Source organism: Danio rerio, chromosome 9 (genome assembly GCF_052040795.2).
Source record: "Danio rerio strain M-AB ecotype USA chromosome 9, GRCz13ab, whole genome shotgun sequence".
Classification (NCBI taxonomy): domain Eukaryota; kingdom Metazoa; phylum Chordata; class Actinopteri; order Cypriniformes; family Danionidae; genus Danio; species Danio rerio.
Genome location: NC_141029.1, coordinates 32079619 through 32107322, shown reverse-complemented (window position 1 = coordinate 32107322; position 27704 = coordinate 32079619). Strand labels below are relative to the sequence as shown.

At 33.6% G+C, this 27704-nt stretch overlaps 1 protein-coding gene across 9 annotated transcripts; it reads left to right on the top strand.

Moving 5' to 3' along the window:
* Positions 1-1969: 1969 nt before the first annotated feature.
* si:dkey-100n23.3 lies at positions 1970-27519 on the top strand. 9 transcript variants are annotated; one of them, XM_087267943.1, is made up of 21 exons: positions 1970-2077; positions 2283-2430; positions 4271-4366; positions 6344-6447; positions 8812-9328; positions 11945-12233; positions 13627-13808; positions 13963-14040; positions 15613-15646; positions 15763-15972; positions 16091-16323; positions 17415-17551; positions 18739-18855; positions 19156-19275; positions 19408-19500; positions 24258-24427; positions 24522-24562; positions 24733-24776; positions 26744-26812; positions 26940-27090; positions 27180-27519. In XM_087267943.1, the coding sequence occupies exons 2-21, from the start codon at positions 2320-2322 to the stop codon at positions 27357-27359; spliced, it is 2976 nt and encodes a 991-aa protein (XP_087124069.1). In that variant the 5' UTR covers positions 1970-2077; positions 2283-2319; the 3' UTR covers positions 27360-27519. The 9 variants fall into 9 exon arrangements, with proteins under 9 accessions (XP_087124069.1, XP_087124070.1, XP_087124071.1 ...); XM_087267944.1 differs by having other exon boundaries at positions 1970-2146; XM_087267945.1 differs by having other exon boundaries at positions 1970-2170.
* The last annotated feature ends 185 nt before the right edge of the window (positions 27520-27704 follow it).

The window sequence follows — 27704 nt, the reverse complement described above, 5'->3', positions numbered from 1 at the left end:
TTGATTTGATGGCACCAACTTTCTGGTGACTTTACGACACTCATATGCAATAAAAATAAATAGAGGCCACAACTGAACATGGAGGATGGTCTCTGAGTGGCATTCTTCAAAATTAAATGATTAATAGACTTGGGCATATTGGTATATGTGTGCCGTTTTTATATTGGGGTCGTGGGCTGAAAAGTTTGGAACCCCTGCTATAGAAAGTCCTTTTCTCTGATCAGTTACAAACACTTGTTTTATACATATGACATCATCACAACGGTCAACAATAAAATATCTTCCTGTGTCTCGCAAGCTGAAAAGCAGTCAAGATGAGGGCTTTCAGATCATGTAGAACTAGGGAGGTGTACCTAATAAAGTGGCTGGTGAGTTTACATGTACTCCATTTTGTGTTTTACACCAATAAACCTGATTCAGAAAAGAAGCTGGGTTTAGATAAATACTGATTGTGTCCAGGTGATGATCACACAGCATAGCAGGACAAACATTTGCAGAAAAACCAATGACGATTTTGTTTGTTCTTTTAATAGCGCTTTAAACAAATTGTCAATAAAACATTTAGTTTGTAGTTATAAATTGCTCAAAAGCTTGTCCATTTATCTAAAAAAAGTATGAGAAAGCAAATACAAAGCCAGTGATACCTTTATATTTGCTTTCCCATGTAGCTACTACGCTTTTACTATAATAAAAGCATGGTTAATTTTTGACAGGGGTTGTATCTTGTTATATATCAGAACTGCTATTTTCTGCTTAATACCCTTGTGTATTCTGGGGTGGACTTAGTGATTTGGGGGCCCTAAGCAATTTCAGGTATGGGGCCCTATAGCATTAAAACTCTTAACCCTCTCTTTCTCAATCGATTTTATTTTTCTGTAGATAAATGTTTTTGTTTGTTTTTTGTTTCTTTTGTAATTAAACTGCTTGTTAAAAATACATTTTGAGTGGAACCTTTATTTTCTTAATGTAAAATTAAATTAAAATTAGGTAAAATTCCACTATTCATGGGGCCCCAGGTTTTAAAAACATGTAATAACATAAAATCTTAATGGTTATAGTTAGTTATTAATAAAGGGACTTAGCCGACAAGAAAATGAATGAATGAACAGTCTTAAAACTGGCAGTTCAAGAGCACCCATAGACATCTTAAGTATTCACAAAACACATTTCTTGTAAAATAGGTGTTTATATCTGCATGTAGCCTAAAACAATAGTCACTAAATATCCCTCAAAACACTGAAAATCTATAATTTTTGAAATAAATTAGATGTAATTTAAATACATTCATAAATTTGACTCACTGAAGCATGTCTTACCAAACTTCTACGAAAAAAAAGTTGACCCCCTATCGCCAATGTATAGTTCACACACTGGACAGATTTAAAACATATAATGGTAAATTCATAAGAAAGCTTTATGATTAATATAGGCTTCTTGGCATTGGTCGAGGCCCACTAATTCACAGGGGCTTTAAGTGACTGCTTACCTTGCTTATTGGTTAAGTCCACCCCTGTGTGCACTAACAAATGCTCTACTGACTCTGGTGTAAAATGTAAAAGCAGAATATAGTCCAAACCAGACCTGAGCCCCACTGAAAACCTTCAGGGTGAATTGAATTGCTGACTGTGAGTTTGTGTCAGTGCCTTATTTCATGCCTCTATGGGACCAAATCCCCACGGCCGTTCTCCTACACATGTAACGTAAAGGAAAGTTTTTACTGAGAGAAAGCATTTTCAAAGGGACAACCCTGTATATTATTAAATTAATCAAAGACATGTTAGTGCGGTGTTAATACAAGGGCATCATCATCATCATACATAGCATTTAACGTTAATTTCGAGGAAAAAACGAGCTCACACTAAATATCGAACTAAAACATGTTGTCCGTATCACTAGATGGCGCCAAATACATTTGTGATTTTTCTAAAGAAGAAGAGCACCCGACTTCCTGTCAGTGGCGGAAGTTTTTAACCGAGAAGTATAATCCCAATATTCATGTGCTTGTTTTTCAGTTCATCAGCTGAATCTCCTCATATACCATGTTCTACAGATTAAACTAACTCTGGGAGTTAAAAATGTAGGTGTGCTATGGAATAACTGGAGCCAGATGAACGTGTAAAAAGCCATTGCATTTAGCTATAGCTGAGTTACGTTCACTTTTATTGTGCATGTGTGTAAATATTGCTCTCTACGCTGATGATATCTGTAAACAAGTGCAGTTGTCTGGTTATCAGTTGATATTATAGTCATCTCTGATGTTTTATTTTCTTTTTCTTCTTTAGCTGATCCGAAAGAAGGCGTGGGGTATTTTTCTGCAGAATGCCAGATGAAAGAAAACATAACAGTACTTTGTCTGACTCCAGTAATATTACGCCGGAGCGGAGGAGAGCTCTGATCCTCTCACCGGAGATCAAACGTGACAGCCGTCAGGTATGGCCATGCATTAAGCAATATAGTGGTGTTTACAGTGCTATACAGTCGAGCTGTTCGATATTGGAAAATGTAACATTGTGGCATGTATATATATATATATATATATATATATATATATATATATATATATATATATATATATATATATATATATCACCAGATGACTTAATATCTCTATTTGGAAAGAATTTATAATGTTAGCTCAATATGGATGATTCTGCAGTGGGAGTGCTTCTCCATAAAATTTAATAAACAACATATATAACATCTCTAACATTTTGGGGTCCCACGACACATTTTCGTTGTTGTTTGTGCTACTTGCAGTGCGTTTCTGTATTTGCATGTGTTGTATTTCATGCACATATTCAGTCAAAGATTGGGGAATTTGCATCTAAAAAAAAAATCTACTAAACAATGTCTAAACTTTTTGCGGTCCCCTGCTACATCTTCACTGTGGTCTGTGCTATATGCATTGCATTTCTGTATTTGCATGTTATTAATATTTTCATGCATAACAATCTATAAATATAATCAAGAAAAAATATGCAATTGAAATAAAGTGTTTTATCATTTCCAGAATCTAACAGTATTCAAGTACAGTAACTGAAAAATCAAAATTTTAATTATTTAATTAAATGAATAATATTTAAGGTCACAAATCATACATTTTCTTATCCCTGAATGTGTGTGTTTTTTTTTAAAGCATTCTGCAATCGCAGGCATCAAAAACACATGCAACAGATCAATTATGATACAAACTCAACATTGCATATTCTGCAATATAACTATTGCGAGTGATCACATTGTGAAATCAATGCTGAAATGATATTTTGTGCAGCCCTACTATACAGTATATTCATATTTGTGACCCAGGACCTCAAAACCAGTCATAGGCGTCTTTTGTTGGAAATTAAGATAAATGCATCATAAGAAAGTTAAATAAATAAGCTTGCATGTATAATTCAGTTAGACAAAGACAATATATACTGAGATACAACCATTTAAAATTCTGGATTCTGAGGGTTCAATAATTCTAAATAGTTTGAAAATCTAAAAAAGGCTTTAAAAATCCTTTAAGTTTTACAAATTAGGTTCTTAGCATTCACATTACCAATTTAAAACATTGAGTTTTAATATATTTACAGTAGAACATTTACAAAATATCTTAATGGAACATGATTTTTCAATTTCTAAACATTTTTGGCATAAAAAGAAAAAAGATCATTGATATACAGTTGAAGTCAGAATTATTAGCCCCCCTGTTTATTTGTTTCCCCAATTTCTGTTTAACAGAGAGAAGATTTTTTTTCAACACATTTCTAAACATAATTGTGTTAATAACTCATTTCTAATAACTGATTTATTTTATCTTTGCCATGAAGACAGTAAATAATATTTGACTATATATTCTTCGAGACACTTCTATACAGCTTAAAGTGACATTTAAAAGCTTAACTAGGTTAATTAGGTTAACTAGGCATGTTAGGGTAATTAGGCAAGTCGTTGTGTAACGATGGTTTGTTCTGTAGACTATCAAAAAAATATAGCTTAGAGGGGCTAATAATTTTGACCTTAAAATGTTTTTAAAATTTTAATTTTTAAAACTGCTTTTATTCTAGCTGAAATAAAATAAATAAGACTTCCTCCAGAAGAAAAAATATTATCAGACATAATATTGAAAATGAAAATGTCCTTGCTCTGTTAAATATCATTTGGGAAATATAAAAAAATGAAATAGAAATTCAAATGGGGTTTAATAGTTCTGGTTTCAACTGTAACTCTGCAAATTTGTGGTTCTGGGAAACATATGTGAAAACCATCTTTCTATGTGTCCCAGACTGAATGCCCTTATAAGATTGCCAGGAGAGGTTCTGCAGCCGAGGATGAGTGTGTGGAGACAGAGATGTCTAAAGATCGGAAAAGCAACAATAAGGTGACTATGTGATGTTCATATCATGCATCATTTCTTGTATATGTCTTGTATATTGTCTTGTTCTAATAAGAACTACACTTGAAACATTCGGAAATCTAGTTATAAGCGAAAAATCTTATAACTAGAATTAATTTGTCACATTTATTTTTATAAAATGTGGGCTGTGATTATTTAATAAAATACAAAATGTAATGGTATGTATATTTGCATAGCATATTTATTGTGTATCATTGTATGGTGGAGGATTATATGGGCTGATGGAGGGTTATGACCTTGCTTCAATGTCATCTAAAAGATGGTGCTCACTGACAGTATAGTATCACCATCACTATACTGGAGCAGTAGAACCTACACAGAGTGCAGGTAGAGCATCCCCTGCTGGCTTCTCTAACACCACTTCCAACAGCAACCTAGTTTTCCTATGTGGTCTCCCATCCAGGTACTAGACTGGCAACCATTGTTGGGCTGCAGGCTTGTTTGATCACTCTTCATGCCAGATAAAAAAGATCTAGTCCCAGAAACAAGATTTTGTCAGAAAATGTCTTTTTTTTTTTGCTATTTAGACAAGTAAGCAGAGCTGCCCAATACCCAAACCTGTTAACCACTATTCAACTGAATAAGTCTTCTATCAATATAGCAGTTGACTGAGAAAGTAAGAGAGGAGCAGAAGCAGGAGACGAAGTAATGATGATAAAGAAAGAGCAGAGTATTTGAACAATCTTAGTTGCTTATGATAAATCCAGCAGGTGTTATTATACCACAAGCAACACCAATGGAAATTACTGTTTCACAACATTGTCCAGAGACAATACAGACCTTCAATTGGAGACATTCTCTTATCTCTGAAACTCTCTTATTCTCTTAACTTTGAAAACAAGAGTCGCTTGAATCCACACAGCCATAAGATTATAACAATATGGGAAAAATAAAAGAATAATGAAACAATAATTATAGGAGAATAATAATAATAAAATTTAAAAACAAAATAATTCATTAACTTATGATCTATAAAATGATATAATCCTAACTATATAAATGACGAATGATCATATGATTAAATAAAACAATTAAATGAAGAATAAATGAATATAAACAAGTGAAAATAAAACAACACAAATGGTTGCTTTCTTGAAGCAACACACATAAGCTTGCTACAAGGATTCTCAGATCCTTAGTTAGATTCTTTAGGGTGATATGGCTGTGAACATGTGTTCAATGAAAAAATATGCTTATCATAATGACAGTTCTTTAACACCAGTTTCTATAGTTCATCAACTTAAGTGGATAGTTAAATGAAGAGTTCACCCAAAAAGTTTATAGTTAACTCACCTTTTTCTTGTTTCAAACCTTTATGATTTTATTTGTTAGAAACACAAAAGAAGATATTTTGAAAAATGCTGAAGACCTATAACCATTGACTTTCATAGTAGTTGCTTTTCCTACTATGAAATCAGTGGTTACAGTTGTCCAGCATTCTTTGAAATATTATATTTTGTGTTTAACGCAAGAAAGAATCTCATAAAAGTTTGAAACCACTTGAGGGTTGAGTAAATAGTGAGTACATTTTTATTTTTGGTTGAACTATTTAACCAAACTACTAAAGATCTATTTCTGTTATTATTTACTCACTCTCCACTTGTTCCAAATGATATTATTTTTTCTTCTGTTAAACACAAAGTTATATTAAATACTGGAAGCCATTAGTTACTGACTTTCATAGTGTTTGTTTTTCCCACTCTGGATGTCTTGCTGTTGGTTTCCAGCATTCTTCAAAATATCTTCTTTTGTGTTCAGCAGTGGAAATAAACTTATAAATATTTGGAATCAGTTGATTGTGTGTAAAAGGTAAGTAAGGCAATCTCTTTAAATATATGATCACCACACATTTAGTTAATTTGCGATTTTCCCCTTCATCTAGCACCTGAGATCTCTTAATGTTTTGGTAGTTTCTGAATGGCTTTATTTTCATTTTGTTAGATCCACTGGACACAGCTGGCCTCAAATGGTACATCCTCCCAGTTATCTCCCAAATCAACAAAAAAGAGCAATCAAGAACTTACAATATTGCAGAAAATCCACAGGTAAAGCGATTGCACAATAATGGATTGATTCTACATGCACTGGCTGCTCTTCATCACTCACAGTAAACATTAGTCATGTAGTTGTGTGAACATATTATTGCACAGATTCACTAAACAGGTCATGTTTTTATGAGACTTCAGTGCTTCTCACTCATAGAATTTACTGGAGCCGGCCAGTTACATTAACTGCTGCCCAGTTATTTAATGGCCACCCAAGTATATTTATTGACACATTTTTACTATTATTAACATCCTTTTACACTTTTGTATCCATCCAATATAACCAAATTTCCACAATCGAGTGTCACTTCCTTTGCAGACCCACAGAGATGCGCCTTTTTGGGACTTAAAAAGTTCATCCGGCCCGGGTTTATAAATCTTCTAAAATGTCTAGGATTGAACTTTTGCTTTTGCTTTCTAAAGCTTGAATGCTATTTTGCATTACTTTTTGTTTATTAAAGACTACTTTTCATTTGCTTTACAACTGACAGCGCGCACAGCCGCAAAACCAAGAGAAAAACTAAATATTAGATTCCTTAATCTAAACGATTTTGAAAAACTTTACTATATTCTCGGAGAGGATGAAATGATGTTTAAATTGGCTGCAAAATATACACCATTAGTGGTTAATCAACACATTTGCCTTATTTAAAAAATCAACAAGTTTTATTCTTGTACTTATGATACTTTTTAGAGATATTGTCTGTCATTTATTTTTCGTTTGCAGATTGTTTTATTAATTTTATAATATTAAAATATTACATAGACTTTTTTACTTTAACCCATTGAAAGGAAACAGTGTATAACAGTGTCATAATAAATAAAATCATTGTTAAATATTAAATGATGTTTTGTTTGTCGCGTATAGTTAAATATTTATGTGATGTGGGAAAATGGTGTGTTTCAATCCGGCTACCACCGCAGTTGTATTTCAAACCTTTGGGAAGCACTGGACTGTAATTGGCACTGATTAGAGTGGAGTGTTCTGCAGGGTGATTCTACTGACACTACATGCAAATGAAATAACACAGGCTATAAAATAACATTGAATATTGGTGTCAATACCATTAATCTGACTATTGCAAATCCTAGTAAATCATATTATATATTGTATCTTTTCAAAAGTGAGTTTAAATGAGTTTAAATGAGTTAAACTTAGATTTTTCACTAAAGGAGGGTTTTTATTGGCACAATCTGTAAATGATATTAGCTCTTTTGTAAAGTACTGTGTTGTTTTATTTCATTTTCTGAATTGTATCATTTTAAACCATACAGTTGTTTAACCACTTACTGTCAAGTACATATGTCTTATTTTATTTAATCTGTCATCATTGCAATTTTTGAGAAAAAATGCAAAAGTGTTTAACTGAATATTTTACACCTGTTTCCTGACAGAGGAAGTGATGCACTGAGCACACTGCATACTTATGTGTATTTGGAAATTTTGTCAGTTGTTATTTAGGGTACGCTTGGCCAGTACTGACAGAACTGAGATGGTTGGTCATATTTGAATTTAGCAACTCCTATGAAGATTGTGTTGTCCTATAATTTTAGGCTTTGTGGATGAAGTGAATACTACTGAGTTTGTCTTTTGGCCTGTTTATTCTACTTAAATTATCTGGGTGTATTGGGGCGGGAGTTTGCCTCATAAATGTTAGAATATATATACTCACATAGTTCAACTTGGGAAATCCTGTTTTGCACGATATGGTGCATATCTACACTCTACAAATAAACACTTGCTTATCATTTATGCACCATCTGTGCATGTTGACGCTCCTTGTTGCATATGCACGCTGCAAATGTGTTAACACTGCAAATGAGTCATTAGTTAACAAGCCAGTAAATAGCTGTGCAGCATTTACATAATTTGTCTATACTGTGTCTGTAGTGCTACAGTGTTTTAGGTAAATATAAGGGAAATATAATTGTTTGACATTTTCTCATTTGTTTTTACTTGGCAGAAGTGTTTGAGTAACAGCAGTATGATAAGTATGCTACCATGAACCACAAAACCAGGGTTAATATTTGAAATTGAGATTAATATGTCATCTGAAAGCTCAGTAAATAAGCTTTTCTTTTTATTTATGGTTGCTAGGATAGGATATAATTTACATTTATTTTTCAAATTAAAAGGTTAGAAAACCATATTACTAATTTAAATTAGGTTTTGATATATTGATGGTAGAAAATATAAAAAATATCTTGATGAACATGATCTTTACTTGATATTTCAATGAATTTTGTATTATTAAAGAAAAAACTATAATTTTAACCAATCCAATTGGCTACTGCTAAAAATATACCCTTGCAACATGTATATTTAACATGCATTTATTTTATTTATTTATTTACTTCCTACAGGAATCAAGTCAAGGTGGTATTAGAAGATGTCCTTCTTACAGAGCTCGGGCAGAGCTTGCTAAGGTGTAGCGGGCATACTTTCCAAAAGACAAACCAATCAGAAAGCAAAAAACGCAGCGATCAAACCTCAACACCCACACTAAAAAACAAGACAAGAACCAGTCTAACGAAAAGAGGAGAAACAAACTCTACTGAACCAAAAGCTACGTCACCATTCCATAATAACATTGAGTCAAAATCCAAATCACTGAACTCATCACAGAAACTCTTGGAGTCATCTGAACTATCAAGTAATTCTCGTTCACCCAGAGAAAGTGAATCACCACAGGCAGCTCTGATTAGTAAAGAGTCGCCTATACAGACCAGCTCATCTTCCTTTGAAGAGAATGAAGTCACACTTATTGAAGGATCTCTGCAGAATGAGGAAGTGCTTTCCGCTGTATGTGAATCTGTAATCAGCTCTTCGTCACCGGTAGAAACACGCCGACGCCCAAGAGAAAAAAAAGCAGATAGTGAAGTAAGATCTGTATGCACTTTTAAAAACACTCAACATTTCTTTTTTGTAGTAGTACGCATAAGCCAGAGCTTAATTTGTTTCTGCTGCCCCTTATCATAATGGCAAGCTAATAAATGATTGAATTTAAAGGGATAGTCACCCAAAAGTTAAAATGTACTTATCCTCAAGCTATCCTTTTTTTCTGCTAAACACAAAAGAAAATATTTTGAAGAAGGCTGAAAACCTGCAACCACTGACAGTCATAGGAGCAAAACAAAACAAAAAAAATTGTTATGGAAGTCATTGGTTACATGTTTCTAGCTTTCTTAAACATATTTCAACAAAAGAAAAAACCCCATAAAGGAGTATAATGAGTAAAGGGTGAGTAAATGAGGACAGACCTCTTTCACTACAGTATTTCAGCTTTTAATGGCTCTAATTTAAAAGACCAGTTGTGCAGATGTAGTGTATCAATATATTAAAGATAGGTGACAGAAGGATATTTGTAATGTTACAAATGTTTTTTTTTTTTTTTGTCAAAGATTGTTCCTTAAGATATCATAAAAAATCCATTGGTTTACATATACACTAGGCAGCACAACTGTATTACTTCTATGATGGTAAGCAAAAAATTAACAGTTTAGTATTACCATTTTTTAATCCATTCAGCTCATGTCTGTGTCCGCAGTGCCTGACTTCCATCAATACAGTGGTCCCTCCTTATTCCTAATTACATTCTAAATATAACCTGCAATAGGTGAAATTCGCAAAGTAGTCAGCTTTATTTGCTATATTTGCTATTAATATATATGTTTTAAGGTGTAAAACCCCTCACTACACACTTTATACACTTTTCTCAGAGAGACATTAACATTTTCACACTTGTCTTTTGTTTAAATGCTGTCTAAGTTCAAATCTTAAAAAAAAAAAATTAGGAATAAGTCAAGTATTATGGAATGAAACCAAAGATCAAAACCATTTGATGCTCATATATTTATTCCATAATGGTGCTCTACAGCTGCACAACTTCTGGACATGCTAAATGAAGGTAGAAGTTCAACTTATTGTCTTCCTCTGCCTTTTGGGTGCAACTGCTGGTGCCTTTCGTGGTGCAGAATGTTTCGTCGATATTGTGGGGACAAAACTTGCAAACAGCACTTCAGAGTCACACTGCTAGCGATCAAAGATTTATGTAAATTAAATGCAATGTGTACTGGACAGGAGACACGGCACGGAGGAGATTGATTGATAGTGCTCTACAGCCAGTCAGGAGGCAGAACTCAATGCACTAATCAGGATGCAGAACACAATGCACTGTAGAAAAAAAGCATTTCAAATTGCATGAAAAATTGTGAAAAATGCGGAGCCGCGAGGATCCAATCAGGGGGATATTTTCAGGTGCTTCATAATATCATTGTTTCCACTGCAGCCATGGTACAGCAGCGTAGGTCCTTGATAATTATGCCAGAATGAGAGTATAGTTTTTAGCCACACTGGCCTAGAACCGTGTTTCCCAACCCTGTTCCTGGAGGCACACCAACAGTAGATATGTTTGATCTCTCCCTTATCTGACCCATTAAATTCAGATTTTGGAGCCTCTTATGTTCTTGTGAGTTGCTTCAAGCTATTTTCAAAGTATACCGTGGTTTGGAAAAGTCAGGGTTTTAAAACCGCAAAAATATTCTGCTTTACCGTTCCTAAGATATGTGTCAGATTTTTTAGGAAAACAGTATCTCCAGCAGAAAAGATATTCAAAAATGCTGTTTTAAACTGTAAAAGAAATCAGTCTTTTAGAAACTAATGAAGACAGCGGAAGTTAATGACTCATTTGAACTATTTAGGCTGACATGTTTACCACTTCAAAATATTTGAAATGGTTCTCAAAATAAAATGTTTTCTTCAGAAGGGGAAAAAGTTTTTAGTTTTTTTACCCAAACATTTAAAGGGCATATATTTTATAGCAGTAATTACAATACCATGAAACTGTGATATTTTTATGAAAGGTTATCATACTATAAGAATCATATACCGGTCCATGCCTTGTTGATTCATGGGTGTTTGATGAGGAAGAGGATGTGTACTGTTGGTTTGCTTTCAGGGACAGGGTTGTGAAACACGGTAGCAAATTTTCACATTTTCAAACAAATAGCAACTTTTCATTTCCATCTGTCTTAGTACACAATGTAACTACAAAAGAGTCCTAAATATGCTTTAAATTGTAAAATTATCGAAAGTCTTTGGTCATTTGGTAATAGAGCAAGATGCCAATGTCCTAATCCAATTCAATGATCTGTGCTAATCTACGCTAAAAGTGCTCCTGCCAGATCTGGAGATCGACTAATTTAATAAAAAAATGATTAAACTCACTTCAAACTGTATAGGAGTTTGTAAAATGAGCCTATTTTTATATAAAGTGTTCCATTAAAGAACTGATAAAAACTTTTATTAATCAATAAAATATATTAATTTTGCTGGTTTATGAAAACAAAATAAAAATATCCCTCTAGAACCTCCATAAGTGCTCCATTAATTATGATTTACATGAAAACATTACTATACTTTTATTGGACTATTTTATAGTTATATCTTTACTATGTCTTTCTACTTTGTTATACTGCTTTACTTTTGATTTTACAGCTTTTGTCCAATAAGAAAGAAAGGAGAGAATCACAAGAGAGCCCAAAGGATGCTGCAAAACATGAAGAAAATCACTTGTGTAGTAATGGAGAGCTGGTGCAGGAAGTGGAAGGGATGAGAGGAAGTGTGTTACGCCTCTCGGCAGGGACTGATTTTCAAATCCCAGTTAAAAGATGTCGCTTGGACAGCCTCTCAGAAGACCAGCTCCTGAACTCAGACCTCGCCTTTGACACTGCTGAGATACGGAGTTTCACCTTGGAGTCCTCTAATTTCAGCCAGGATGAAACTAGTAAGGGCTCACATTATTCAGCAATCATTTTTACTGATTGTTTAATTATTTTATTGTTAAGATTATTTTATGTTAAGGAAGGAATTCTAAGGGAATCATTTCTCTAATAATATTGCGCCGTCCTTTCAAGGATGGGTGTTTGTCATTGATCCAGTTTATCGGTATATTTTTATGGCAGCAAAGGCTAAAATGTCAAATAAACAATTAATTTATTTGTCAGGCAAACGTCCAACAGGGAGACCTAAAATCAAAGACAGTAGTTTCAACTGTAGCTGAGGTCCAAACAAATTGCTCATAAAAACATTTGACTAATTAGCTCTGACAGGACAATTCCCAGTACAGCATTTTAATTATTGCACAACATTGTGTGAAATATTAATAATTAGGGTTCATACAGTCGTGGAAAATCTGGAAGTCATGGAATTTTGACATGGCATTTTCCAGGCCTGGAAAAGTTTTGGAAGATCAGAAAAACCCACAAAGTTTTGGAAAAGTCATGGAAAACAGATATCTGTATACTTGAATATAAGTTATTTACTTATTTTCTGCCCTTGGCTAATCACATACTCTCACATTATTAGTGTAGTATAAGCATTATCTAAATCAATTTTACATAGATATAAATATACTAAATAGATTGCTGTGTGTTTTACGACATGCTGTAATAAATTTGAACATGCATTGTTTTTTTTTTTTTGTTTACAATAAAAAAAATTTCATGAAAATTTACTTGAAAGTCTTGGAAAAAGCATGAAAAAACTCATGGAATTTTCATAGTAAAAATGTGTATTAACCCTGAATAATAATTATAAGACATTTTATTCTTGGCTTTTGGATGATCAGGTGACACTAAAGTTATTGCCAAAGGAATACATTACTTTTTAACATGTTAAAATAGAAGTTTACTAATATACAACAAATAAACTGTTAAAAGCAAACTGTTTAGCTCTGCTGTAAAAGTTTTTTTTTTTCAAATACTTCTGAAGAGATATTTTCAACACATATTTAAACAATATTTTATAATAACTAATTGGCAGATCTAATTTCTTTAGTCCTTGAAATGATGAGAGTACATTATATTTTACAAGTTATTTTAGCTTAAAGTGCAATTTGATGGCTTAATTTGGCAAGTTTGGTTAATTTTTTAATTTCTTAAATATTATTTTAAAATATTCCAGCTAAACTAAAAGATACTACATAAGACTTTCAACAGAAGAAAATGTATAATAGGAAATGCTGTGATTTATTTATTTATTTTGCTGTAAAATAAAGGAGGCTGTATATAATAAAACAACAAAACATTATTTTCCTTAATTTGTCTTTCTCCTCTTGTTCATACAAAAATTGCCTGGTTATTATTTGAAGAAATTTATCCTATTATTTTCTTGTTTAGTTGTTCTCTCCAGTGAAGAGGAAGATGAAGGAGAGGGAAGAGAAGAGACGAAAATCTCAGCCTTAAACATCCAGCCACCAGAGGGTACAAAAGACACAAATGTAGTAGATGAATCGACAACAGTTTATGAGCAGACCAAAAGTCCAGAGTCTAATTTAAGCATCACAGAGATGTCTGAAGAGGTGAGCATGGTTATCCACATGCTGCATTAAAATGCACTAAATAAGTACTTTATACATAGTTTATTTATATGTGATAAATGTCTAGCTTAATGAAAGGGGACTTGTTGTGATCAGACTCTGGTATTGATGTGCGTATCTGTGTTTTTGCTGTCAGGAATCTCAAGGTATTCCTCTACCGCTGTCCTCCCTTCACATGGGTGGAGTTAGTGCCAAATCCAGTGGCATTATGATGGTGAGAGAGATTTGTTTTTGAGAGGTTGTGGAGTGAGCAAATATATCTGAATCATTCTGAACAAAGCTATAGAGCTGTGGTTTACATTAGAGATGCACTAGTGAATCAGCTGCCAATGTGTGACCCTGGACCACAAAACAAGTCATAAGGGTCAATATATTTTGAAACTGAGTTTTTATCTGAACGATCAATAATAAAACATTAATGTGCGGTTTAAGAGCCAACAATAATTCGCTATTTGAAGATGTAAAATCTGAGGATTTAAAAAAAATAGAAAATTTTGAGAATGGACAGCAGTAATTATGTTTTGGTGTATTTATGCTAGGAAATCAAAAAAATGTGTTCATGTAACATTAACATCTTCGCTTGATATTAGGGCTGCACAATACTGGAAACATTTTAAATAGCGATATTTTGTTTTGCTGCGATTTCTATTGTGATATTAATAGAATATCACCAGATAGCTTGAATAGCTCTATTTGGAAAGAATTCATTAAATTTGACTGATTTGGGACTATTCTAAAAGATTATGGGAATTATTCTGGGTTCGTATTGGAAAGATAGAAGTGAAATATTTTACCTTACAGTATTCAGGTACAGAAATTGAATAACCAAGTGTAAAGTAACACTGTATAGTCTTCATTGTATAAATAATTCAATAAATATCTGTATAAGAGTTAGAATTTCTCATGCCTGAATATTTTAAACTTTGGTGTCTGAACATGCAAATAATAAACTTTCTCTCTATTATAGTTAAACTCTTCAATGAATCCAGAAATCTCTTGTTTCTAAACTGTGGCTCCTCCTAAAATATAATCCCAACATATAAACTCAACATTGCACTTCATGTGATGTGACTATTGCGGAATGCACATTGCGATATCGATGCTGAAACCATATATTGCGCATCCCTACTTGATATGCTTTCTTTTAATATAGAAAAATGGATAATTATGAACCATACAATGTATTGTACAAGCATTAATGGCATAATAGATGTAATTTATTCCTAATAATAAACCTGGACAACTTACAACTAGATTTTTGTGGTCTAAGGTCACATATTTGATATAACAAAACAAAACTTATTAATTATCTGAATGAAGGCGCTGAGAGCTGTAATGTCTATAAAATATTCTATAATTGGGTAAAATAATTACTTGGCCCAAACAAAATAAAATCTGCATAAATTATAGTTTGCTTAGTAAAATTATTATTATTATTATTATTATTATTATTATTATTATTATTATTATTAATATTATACTAGTAATAATATTATTGATAATGATAATATAGCTTTTTGAATGTAAATGTTTCATGTTCAATGAAAATGGTTTGAAAATGCAGCAATAAACTGTTTTGCATTTCTAAATAGTAAAACTTATATTTAACATGTTCAAAACACTAATCTGATTCAATAAAAGAGGTGTTAGTAAGACTAATCCCAGTATCAGAATTGGCCTATTCTTTAAATACAAAAATTTTGCATGTAAATAATTAAACAAATTTATGAAGAATGTTTTTGGATGCATGTCTGTTTCAGAGTGTTTTTTATACATTGCTTTTTAGATCACTCCATACAAGATCACATTTTCTTTGAAAGGTAAACGCATATTTTATAAGAACTGAATTACTCCGTATATACATTATAATATAGATTTAAAAAATCTTTACATTTGAGAGTTTTGTAAACTATTTTTTCCTCTTGTGGACTTGCAGGAAACTCTTCAGATTCTACAGTGAAAATTTCTTTGTCAGCGATTAATGTGTATAAATATAGCTTGTGGGAGGAGCATACATTATGGGGGTGTGATCTGGATAAGGACAATGAGGCCACACCCACTTCTCTACTCTTCCTTTGGCTATCTGATGCTCAGGCACACAAACTACACGATGATCTCTCTGTCCTTGAGTTAGGCACACGTCCAGGTCAGCTGCTCGTCTACATTATTAATATATTTAAAATGTCTTTTAAAAGCAATATTAGCCATCATTCTACAACATTCTGATCCTTCTTCACAAATGTTTTTTCTTTGTGTGTACACAGCTGAAAGCAGTACTTGTTTGTTGCTGTGTATGGCTGAACCTCTTTCTGGTATTGAGAGTGCGCTTTTGTGCTCTTTGTTGGACATTGTGGTTTCGAATCAGGGCAGCCCTGAACTTTATTGTACCTGCCTCACACAGTCAGACAGCCTGAATCTTCTGCAGAGCTCAGAGGAAACACACCTGCTCCAGCTACTGACACCCAAACCTGATGAGCAAACCAGTACCTCTGCACAGGTATAAATTCTAATATTTATATATCTTGCATGATTACCTTTTTAATTTTTTGTATTTTTGTTAGCACAAACTGCCATATTTAGAATTGGTCATCTATAAAAATGGATAAGTATTAAATAAAGCAATTTACAGTTAGATTAGTTTTGTGCTGCAGGGTCGCACATTTATCACCCAGTTTTTGATACATTTTAGGCTAATGCATGAAAAGATTGACATATCAAACCAATAATTTCTTAATTAACTGCATTAAAGCACTGGGAGGGTTAATGTCTATAAAGTAATCTGTAATTGGGTAAAGTATATACATAGCCAAAATAAAATTAAAGCTGCATAAATTATAGTGTGCCTAGCAAAATTAATAATAATAATAGTAATAATATCAATAATAATAATTATAATAATAATAGTAATGATCATAATAGTAATAATGATAACAAAAAATAGCCTTTCGAATGTATTTAAAAAGTTTCTTTCAATATTCATTAGAAATTATATGACAATGGAGCAAAAAACTAGCTATTATACATTTATAATTTATTAGTATTTTTTTGTTTATGTCAGTGTACTTAGTTGAAGTCAATCCCCCTTTAAAATGTTTTTTCTTTTTTTAAATATTTCGAAATGATGTTTAACAGAGCAAGGACATTTTCACAGTATGTCTGATAAACAACAATAAAAACATAAAACATTTTAATGTCAAAATTGTTTGCCCCTTTAAGCTATATATATATATATGTTTTTTTCAATAGTCAACAGAGCAAACCATCGTTATACAATAACTTGCCTAATTACCCTAACCTGCCTAGTTCAACTAATTAACCTTGTTAAGCCTTTAAAAGCTGTATAGAAGTGTCTTGAAAAATATCCAGTCAAACATTATATACTGTCATCATGGCAAAGATAAAACAAATCAGTTATTAGAAATGAGTTATTAAAACTATTGTGTTTAGAAATGTGTTGAAAAAAATCTTCTAATCTTCTCTCCATTAAACAGAAATTGGGGAAAAAATAAACAGGAGGGCTAATAATTTTGACCTGTGATTACATACAGACAAGTTTTTATAATTTATTCACTAAATAATTGTTTTCAGTCTCAGGATTCTGATGTTCAGCTGGAGCCAACCTATACGCTATGCCATAGAAGAGCTCAGGGTTCTTACAATGTTTTCTTGGCAGCTACACCAGGGGCAGAATGGACACCGTACAAACACTGTGGTCCAACACGCAGGTGAAAACATTGATTTTACTGTGATTAAAGGGATAGTTCAGCCTAAAATTAAAATTCTGTCATGATTTAATCATCCTCCACTTTTCCCAAACCTGTTTGGAAGCAACTGAATTCCATAGTTTAGTTTGTTTTGAATATAGATGTCAATGGTGTTTCTTTCCCAACATTCTTCAAAATATTTTGTTTGTGCTCAACAGAAGAAAAGTTTAGAACCAATCGATTGTGCATAAATGCTTTAAAAGTTTAGCTTTTGGCTTAACTATCCCTTTAATTGGGATTTAAAAAAAAAAACACTAGATACATTTTAGTTTAAAGACTTGGACTGCATCTGAAATCACATACTACTTGAGAAAGTGTTACATTTGAATTGAACGTTAGAAAATAGAATGAATGTAAGTAGTAATGGATTTTGGATGTACTATAAGTCATTATCACATGACCTACCCACGTCAGTTGTGTCGCTTTACTCCCATTCATGAATTCTCTCCTGTGGCATTATGTGTAGTGGCATGATAGTGTGGTGTTCATCGGATATTAATTCCTTACATTTACATAGCACATATCTGGACAATCAAAGCGCTTTACACATTTTTTTTGAGGGGAATCTCCTCATCCATCACCAGTGTACAGCATCCACATGGAAGCCATATTGTGCCAGACCGCACACCAGCTGATGGAGAGGAGACAGGAATGAGCCAGTTATGATATGGGGATGGTTAGGAGACCATAATGGGCAGGGGCCAGTAGGCAAACTTGGCCAGGTTGGCGGGGTTAAACCACTTTTCTTTTCAAAGGACTCCCTGGAATTTTTAATGACCACAGAGAGTCAGGACTTCAGTTTAACATCTCATCCGAAAAATGGCGCTCACTAAGCAGTATAGAGTCCCCATCAATATACTGGGGTGTTAAGACACACACTGGTTGAGCACCTCCTGTTGACCTTACTACTTCTATGAATTTTGACATACCACTCAGTTTGCTCGTTTTTAGTATACTATATAGTATAATATGTAATATAGTATATACTATATATAGTATAGTATGTAATTTCGGATGCAGCCGCAGTTTAAAAAACATTTCATAGAATTTTAATTTAGAACTTTCCGAACAATAGCATAGTGTCCTTTGAGAATCAGTAAAACAGACCCTTTTTTCCTCCTAATTTAATGCTGTTCAACTGTGTATAGATTAATTCAGTTCCCTCCACCACCCTCGAAAGGAGCCCTTACAGTTACGACAGAGGACCTGGAGTGTTTAGACAGTGGCGAGTTTCTTAATGATGTCATCATCGACTTCTACCTCAAGTAAGAGAACTAAAGCTTAATGACACATTGGAGAGGTAAGAAATGGGTGTTTTGACCACCAGCATAAAGTGTGGTCTAATTTGCAACTTGGTCTAGAATAGAAACATTTTTGTAGGTGCATAAAATGTCTTTGTCAAATCTGTAATGTTTTTTAACTGCCTAAATCTGAAATCAGTACAATGCTAAAAAAAACAAAACAAAAAAAACATATGATTTACTTACTACTAAGAGTCGTATCCAATACTCTTTAAACATTTCATACCTGCAAACTGATGATGTAAATTATGTGTTTCTTCACAGGTATCTTCTGGTGCAGAAGGCCCCACAAGCATCTGTGGCCAGATCTCATATTTTCAGCAGTTTCTTCTATAAACAGCTCACACGCAGAGACAACGCTAATGAAGACAGCACAAGCACACCGTGAGTATTTGACACGCAGCACACGCTTCACTTCATATATAGCCCTCACACAACACTAATACTCACTTCTCATTGTTACAAATGCTTTTTGATCATAAGTCTTATATTTATATGCTGGATTTGTGCCATCAGAGCTCAGGTTAGAAGGCATCAGCGTGTGAGAACATGGACTCGTCATGTAGACATCTTTGAGAAAGACTTCCTCTTCGTGCCTGTCAATCAAGAGTAAGTATTTGATACATTAATATAGAGTTTTGAAATAGATTTTATTTTTGAGGACCAGTGATTTAGATCTATAATTATTATATATAGCCAGCTAAGGGTGTACTCACACTAGGTACAGTTGCCTTACACCGTGCCGAAGCGCGCTTCCCTCTCCCCCCACAGTCTGCACTAACATTGTATTTTACCTTCCGAGCTAAAGCATGCTTACATTATCGATAATGCGACAGGAAGAAAAGCACTCTCGCTCACAACAGGACATTGCTTTAGTTATATTGTTTTGTATTATTTTTAGTCATTTGGGATGCAGTGACACACAGTTAAATCTTTGCATTTTCAATAAACTATGACAGTTTGTGTTCATTGAAAAGTAAGTATGATTAATAAATCCATATAAAATGAGTACCTTAGAAGTGATGTCAGGTCTTCAGTTTCGGGCTCAGGCGCGCTTTGCACAGCTCAACATAGCTGCTCTCTGGCACACCTCCTCCAACCGAAGTAGAGCTGGCCAACTAAACCGCACCAGAGTTCAATTTGGAGCATTCACGCTTGTTAAAGAACTGGGAAACACGTTTGGACATGGTTCGGATAGCCTGGTGTAAGTTTCAGTTCAGTTTTTACTAGTCCTGGATTTTAGGAACTTTAAAGGTAGTTCTACTTTAAATGCTTTTTGTCATCATTGTATCTTTTGCTGCACAGTTAAACTGCTCCAGAAAAAGTTATGTTCTGGTTTACAGGTCAAAAAAAGATTGAACCAATCAAATGTGAGCACAATGACACATCTCTGATGCAATAAATACACTCCTCTAGAATCTCTTGCTCTAAATTTAAGGTCACTAAATAGTAAAACCTTTTAATGATAATGGTGATTATTTACTATGATTATGTTAGTTGATTAATTATGTAATTATTGTCGTCACAATCATTTGCACAATAGCAGTTTTAGTTTAATACCTTTTTTGTTTAATTATATTTAAAGCTTTATTTAAATCAACAATTTAAAGATTTATTTTTTAATCAGGAGATAAAGCTTTGAAAAAAAGATTACACATGAGCTCAGATTTTTTAGTCTCTTTTATAGCTTTGTTACCAATTACTTGCACTAATAAAGTAAACTCTTTTCATCTTGCTCTATTAATGTTTCTAAATTTTCACACTTTTAATCTTTTAGTTTTTGCTTATGACTTTCTCTGACTCTCTTATGAGAAGTCAATTACATCATCTTTTGCTAAATTTACACAACATGGTTAAAATGACCCAATTCCGATGTATTTTTTTTATCTTATGTGGCACAGATGGGATATGGCCCTTGTACATTTAAGCAGGAAAAAAATCACATGGATTCTAATTTACTCGAATCAGATTCAGGCCTTGTTCATATGTGCAATTGTATGTAATATGAATCAGATCCGTGCCCTCGTGTCTGCAGTGTAAGCAAGTAGATCGGATTTTTACCTGTCAATAGTCGTGTGTCTTTAAAACTGCAGCGAATGATGTCAACTCTGACACTTTCATTTCAGAACAGACTTTAGTCTTTAGTTAGTAGTTGGTTGAGTCCCAACCAAACCTTAAATCTTATATACTAGGACAAAAAAAGCTTTTATACTGTCATGTAGCACAAGTATTTAAATATATAAAAGCTCATATTTTGGTTTTTAGAGTCTCTAACAACAGGCTCATATGCATGCAAGGTCAAAAACACTTTCATTGTCTTATAATATGTGTGTGTGTGTGTGTGTGTGTGTGTGTGTGTGTGTGTGTGTATGTGTATATATATATAATATTTATTTTTATTTTTTTACCTAATTATCCTAATGACTCCCATAGGATTCATTCAGCGATCAATTTGTTCCCAAACCCCTCCGGTGCGTGAGGGTAATCTGCTGTGATTGTTCCGATGACCCAGTCTGTTGTAATTGGTTGACTGGGTTTACCGCAAGACAGAGAGAAACGCCCACCACCGCTATGAAGTATTAGAGAATATGTCAGAGCCCAATGCAGGAATGCAGTAAAGCAATGCAGTTAAACACCAGCGTATTGCTCTACTCTTAAACCTAACCCCAATAATAACGACGACACACATTCAGCATCAATACACTCAATGGCAAATGTTTAAACTTTTTTGAAAATTGATTGCGCCGCATTTATTGGAACAGCTGATGGTGGCCATAGCAAAAACAAACGGCCTGAGAGTTAACCTGAGAGATACAGTACAAACACTGATGTATAATACATACATGAATCTAAGCCATGTGGGGTGAATGCAACTCATGACAAATAATTAAACACACAAAATTTAGCAAACTACACAAAACAAGGCAACAATTTTAATCCGGATTAATTTTACTCATTTCGTTAACATTTTATGATTCGGAAGAAAAAGAAACTGGTCCATAAGAACTGTAACAGTTACTGACAAAGTCCCTGTCAAAGTTTGACAAAGTCCCATACATAATAGTCTCTGCTGCTCCTTCCTTTAATAGCAAATGGCATACAAGTCCTGGATTGCAGTGTTGGTCATTGTATCAAAAATCTGAAAAATAATAGGAACAAACACAGCACTAGGTTGGCTATACTGTAGTATTTTTGTAAAAATGAACTTTAACCCTTTATTCCCCACAGCTGAATCTCTGTCTGCCAGTGATTGTCATCTTTGTGTCATGATCAGTCCCGTGATCCCACTCGCTTTGCTAGTGTCTAAAGGGAAAGGCACTTTCATATTTTAACGGATCTGGAACTACATATTTGGTGTTGTATCGTATCAACGTTGACTCATTCAAGCCAAAGGTTCGAACTCAACACGATTATTTTATTTTACTCTGAGTTGACTAGTTTGTTAAAGATTCAATAGTTTTAAACACGATGCAGATTTAAACCTCAGCTGGATGTTTTTATTCACTTAGTGCTGTGTTACACATTGTATCAGGGCTGGAAATTGCACCCGAAATTTAATCTATGCGATCTCATAATATATTTGGGAGCATTTGTGGGACTGCATTTGATGCTTGTAGTGTTCTAAAAACATGTTGAATCACTCTTCCCTGCCGATATATTGGTTAATTTTAGCTGTCAATCACTCACGGCTTTCTGCTGTCAGATGACAGGGAGTTTTTGTGACTGCGGGAAATGCAAACAGCTGATAAGTGAAAAGTCCACAGGTTTGCAAATCCACCTAAAGTTACAAATAATGGCGCCGATGACAGCGATCATGTGAATTTTGATCCACCAGCCGAGATAAGTCGAGTGTTTTTGGAGAAGGTGCCTGAATCTCAGTGCGTTGCATTCACTGCGTGTTCAGCGCAAATGTCCGCTAATTGTGAAATCTAACACTGTACACATCATCCCCGAAGTAGCTTGCCTTTACTAAGTTTAAACTGAATCTGAGCTTTTAAAATGACACAAACCCAAACTTAAACCTTTAAAGAGTGGTAGAAGTGAGACTTTACTTACTTTCTTTTGTCCATTCTTCCTTGAGATGTATATTATTTTTCTATTTAGTTGTTAATTGTTAGTTGTAAGCTTTCAACATTGAATTGAATAATTTATTATAATCTTGCGTTTGTTTTGTAGCAGAAATATTATTTGTTAAATTGACATGCAATAACAATAGGACAAAATAAATATTTCTTACTGCAATGCTTCATTTGTGTTTGATGCAAACTATAGATTTATTTTACATGAAGTGAAAGTAGGACTTTTTATAGCACATAACTCACATCCAAGCACATTCAAGGCAGCATGATAAAGAGAAATGTAGTTCATTGTTAGTATAATTGTCATCATCGTCATCATTAATTTTTTTACAGTTATTAGACATTTATTTTGGAATTATTGCACAAATATCAATAAGTCATTACAGATTAGTTAGATAGTTTTCCAATAAAATAAATCCATTAATATACAATTTGCAGTGGTGCTCATTCATTTTTGCTGTGTGTTTCTAATTTTTTTCTGGTGCTTCTAAACATTTGAAGTTTGGAGCACCAGTGCTACCAAGTAAAAAAGTGAATATTGAGCCCTGTGTATGGAAGCTCATTTTCAAAAACCCATAATAGGGGTTCTTTAAAGATGTGAATGAGAAAGTGCGAGTACAACATCCGCCACGTAAACAATATAAAACTATTGCATACAAATGTGCAATAAAAAATGAAACCCTGCAAACAGATTAAATAGAGGAATGGAGTTAAAACATTTATTATCAGCTGTCAGTCAGCGCCCGCTCTTTTTTCCCCTTTTTTTTCTGTTCATTGCACCTTTTGCCTTGTATACTATAAATGCAAACAATCCGATATGAGTCACTTTTAAAAGATGATGTAAGTTGGTCATCAAACAATTTGATAGTCACAAAATCAATTTTGACCATCAAGATTATTATTATTATAAAATCTGCTGTGTAAATGCAGTCAAAGTTTTAACAGAGCAAGTTGAAGATCAGCATCATGATACCAACAAAATCTGATTGTGCTTGTTTGGTTTTGTCAACTCATAACTACATGAAGAAAATTCAGTTCTGTCGTTGAGACATTTGAGGCAGTTTATGAGAAGTGCATACTTTGGAGTGAACTTTGCTGAAGGTTTTTATCCACAAACATCAACTTAATACGCTAAAAGATGTGTAAAAAGCATAATAGGACCTCCTTAACTCACTAGATTATGTTTATTAGTTTGTGTTGGCTTTTATACATACAGTATTATGCAACCTGTGAATATATTTATTTATTTTTACTAGTAAGTTATATCATGAGTGGTGTTTGTTTCAGAGCTCACTGGTACCTGGTGGTGATCTGTTTCCCGGGGTTAGAAGATCCACAGTATGTAAAGCGGGATGACAGTGCCTCAGTGCAGGGCAATGGAGGTGAGGATGTGGGTGAGTCAGAGAATGAGACCCAGGGAGACCATAGATCCAACAGTGATGAGGACAAAAGCACAGGTAGGATGGTTCGAAATGAATTGTAATTCTACTAGAAATTTACTAATGCATATTGCTGTAAGTGTTGATTCATTATCTTTTGTTCTTGATCTAGATGACAGTCGTATAAAATCAAGCACATCCCTTCGTCAGCCTGTAAGTCCTATTAGGTCCCCTAGTCAGAAGTCTTTGATTTAGTTTAATATCATTGGATTGCATTTGATTAGCTTATTATTATTATTATTATAATTATTATTAGATTGTGATTTTTATTGTAGACAGATAATACACATTAACAACAGAATCTTGTGCTTCTGGCTGTGTAGGATTGTACAGAAAATACCTGCAAGAAAGATGTTGTGTTGAAAAGGTATGTGTGTTCTAAGTTTTCTTAAGGTGGGAATTTAGATTATGTAAGTAAAGTCAGTAAGTAAGTAATAAGACTATTAAACAACAGCCATTCTTGTGGAAATTTGTGAATATATATTTTTGATCTATTTCAAAGTTGACTACTGTGTGTTTTTGTGTGTTTCAAACAAATTTAGTCAAAAAGTCAAAATTATTAGTCCCCTATATATACATTTTTAGATTGTCTACAGAATAAACCACTGTTATCAAATAACTTGCCAAATTATCCTATAATAATTGGTTGGTCTAGTATTATATATATATAAATACATTAGGAGTGTAACGGATCACGGTTGATTCATGATTTGTACTGATCATAACCCACGGTTTGGAAGACATGTGACCCGCGGAATAATATATTTTTTGCTTGTAGATCAATCCTAAATTTGTAACAATTGCAGAGAGATTGCCTCTAGTGTTATTTAAATCACATGTGTGAAAGCATTTAGGCTTTCCTGTAAAATATAATGATGGCGCAAGAAGTTGTGGTAGGTTATGCGGGATGTGGTGGGTTTCTTAGAAGGTGTTGGTTATTAATTTGTGGGTTATTAAAGATGTTTTCTGTCACGACTTGTTTAGCCTGTATTAATGCATTTAGTGTAAGCTGCATGATTAATCATTAAAAGATCAGGATCATCTCAACAACCACGCAACACAAATTGTAAATGATGGTGATTTGCATATGTTTATTAATCCTGCGAATCTCTGCATTCAAATCTGTGCTTAAAAAACACAAAAATCCAGAAAGAGATTGTGAAACTGAGAAATAACACATAAGTACTGGGATAACAGTTTATAGTTTAGATAAAACCATGATGTTGTACTGATGTTTATGGTAAAGATTAAAATCAAATGTATTTCATTTGACGATCAAAAATGAAAGTTGTAGGTAGCAATTACATTATGTAACCAATAACCAGCCATCAAAAATATGCCACTAAATAATTCTTCAAAAATGATCCATTTAGCAATGAAACATGACATTTTATGAGTGAATAACTAAATCATTTATTAATAATGAGACCAATAGGTTGTCCAAATTATAATATTAGATTTCTACATTTAAAGTCATCTGCAACAGTAGTAGTAACAGTGAATTTTTCACTTGTACTGAATATAAAATTTTTTTTTAATTTAAAATTTTAATTTAAAATTTTATTTTTATATATTTTAAAAAATGTTTTTGTAATAAGTTAAAAGCAAATGACATTTGTCTCCTCTTTTTGGCTGATCCGATTTGTGAATAAAAAAACCATAATGTCAGCCGAACCGTGAAATTTGGGATCCGTTACACCACTAATATACAGTACATGTATATAAACACTGCTTACCTGCCACACGCACACATATATATATATATATATATATATATATATATATATATATATATATATATATATATATATATATATATATATATATATAGGTTTTAGGGCAGTGTATCTCAACCACATTCCTGGAGGACCACCTGCTCTGCACATTTGCCTCCTTAACCCAGGGTAGTCCAAACTCGGTCCTGGATGGCTGGTGTCCTGCTGAGTTTAGCTCCAACTTGCTTCAACACACCTGCCAGGAACTTTCTAGTAATGTAAGAGCTTGATTAGCTGGTTCAGGTGTGTTTGATTAGGGTTGAACCTAAACTCCCCAGGACACCAGCCCGCCAGGACTGAGTCTGGACACCCCTGCCTTAACCGAACACACCTGATTCAGATCATCAGCTCATTAGCAGAGACTGAAAGACCTGTAATGGGTGTGGCAGACAAAGGAGACGTCCAAAACATGCAGTGTTGGTGGTCCTTTAGGAACATGGTTGAGAAACAGTGTTTCACGGTAAGGTTTTCACTGGGATATTAGTATGTACATGGCAGAAATGTTTGAAAGAACTGTAAATTTTGATGTTTAGATTTGAAAATGAAACCTTGTTTTCAGGCCATGTATTCTCATCATGGATTCTCTGAAGTTGTCCATTCATGAACGCATCTTCAAACTCTTGCGCGAGTGAGTGTTTACACTTTTCTGCTGTTTAGTTATTTTTCTTTCTTCATTTGCTATTAGTTATAGAATGCTAGTACAATAATAAACATATGTTTGTAATTTATGGTCATTATATTTTATTCTTTTTCAGGTACCTTCAGGTTGAATGGGAGACAAAGAGAATGGGTACTCGTGACTTTAGTGCTGAACGTATGGTTGGTTCCCATTGTAAAGTTCCTCTACAAGACAACAGCAGTGACTGTGGCCTTTACCTGCTTCAATATGCAGAAAGTTTTTTACAGGTACACTTATGTTTGTTCTTTATTTCAAATACAGGAAGTGTCCATTTTGACTTTAAAGGGAACTCCAGTGCTGTATGTGTGTCTTTCAGGACCCTGTGGTCCACTTTGATTTGCCATTGAGATTGGAGCGCTGGTTTCCTCGACAGCAGGTGCGAGGGAAACGGGACGAAATTCGAGACCTCATCCTGCACCTATACAGATTTCAGAAAGGCTCTCTGGGAAATGATGCTGCAGATGATAGGACAGATTATGGCAATGTCATTAAGTGATATAAAGCCTTTAAGATTACACACTTAATTTACACTAGACATATTTATATTTTAGCTGTTTCTAAACCTTTTTTTATTGTACGCTTTTATATGGACTGTTGGAAAACATTTTTGTTGGATTGTTTAGAAAGAAATAAATGTTGCTCAAATGAGACTAAAATGTTCGTTTCTTTTCATCTCACGTTTTGGTCTATTTAGTGTCTTTATTTGAGGTCAGAAGCAGATTGTTATATTCCAAGTTTTCTAAAATAAGATATTTTTAATGGAATAGTTCACCCAAACATAAAGTCAATTTACTCACCGTTTGCACTCAAGTGGTTCCAAACCTGTTAGTTTCTCTTTTTG

Bases quoted from the DNA above. Each gene is read 5' to 3' on its own strand.
- si:dkey-100n23.3 (XM_087267943.1), top strand. From the start codon at position 2,320: ATGCCAGATGAAAGAAAACATAACAGTACTTTGTCTGACTCCAGTAAT. The intron at 14,041-15,612 runs GTGAGAGAGATT...ATTGCTTTTTAG, and splicing joins AATCCAGTGGCATTATGATG to ATCACTCCATACAAGATCAC. The intron at 24,777-26,743 runs GTATGTGTGTTC...CCTTGTTTTCAG, and splicing joins AAAGATGTTGTGTTGAAAAG to GCCATGTATTCTCATCATGG.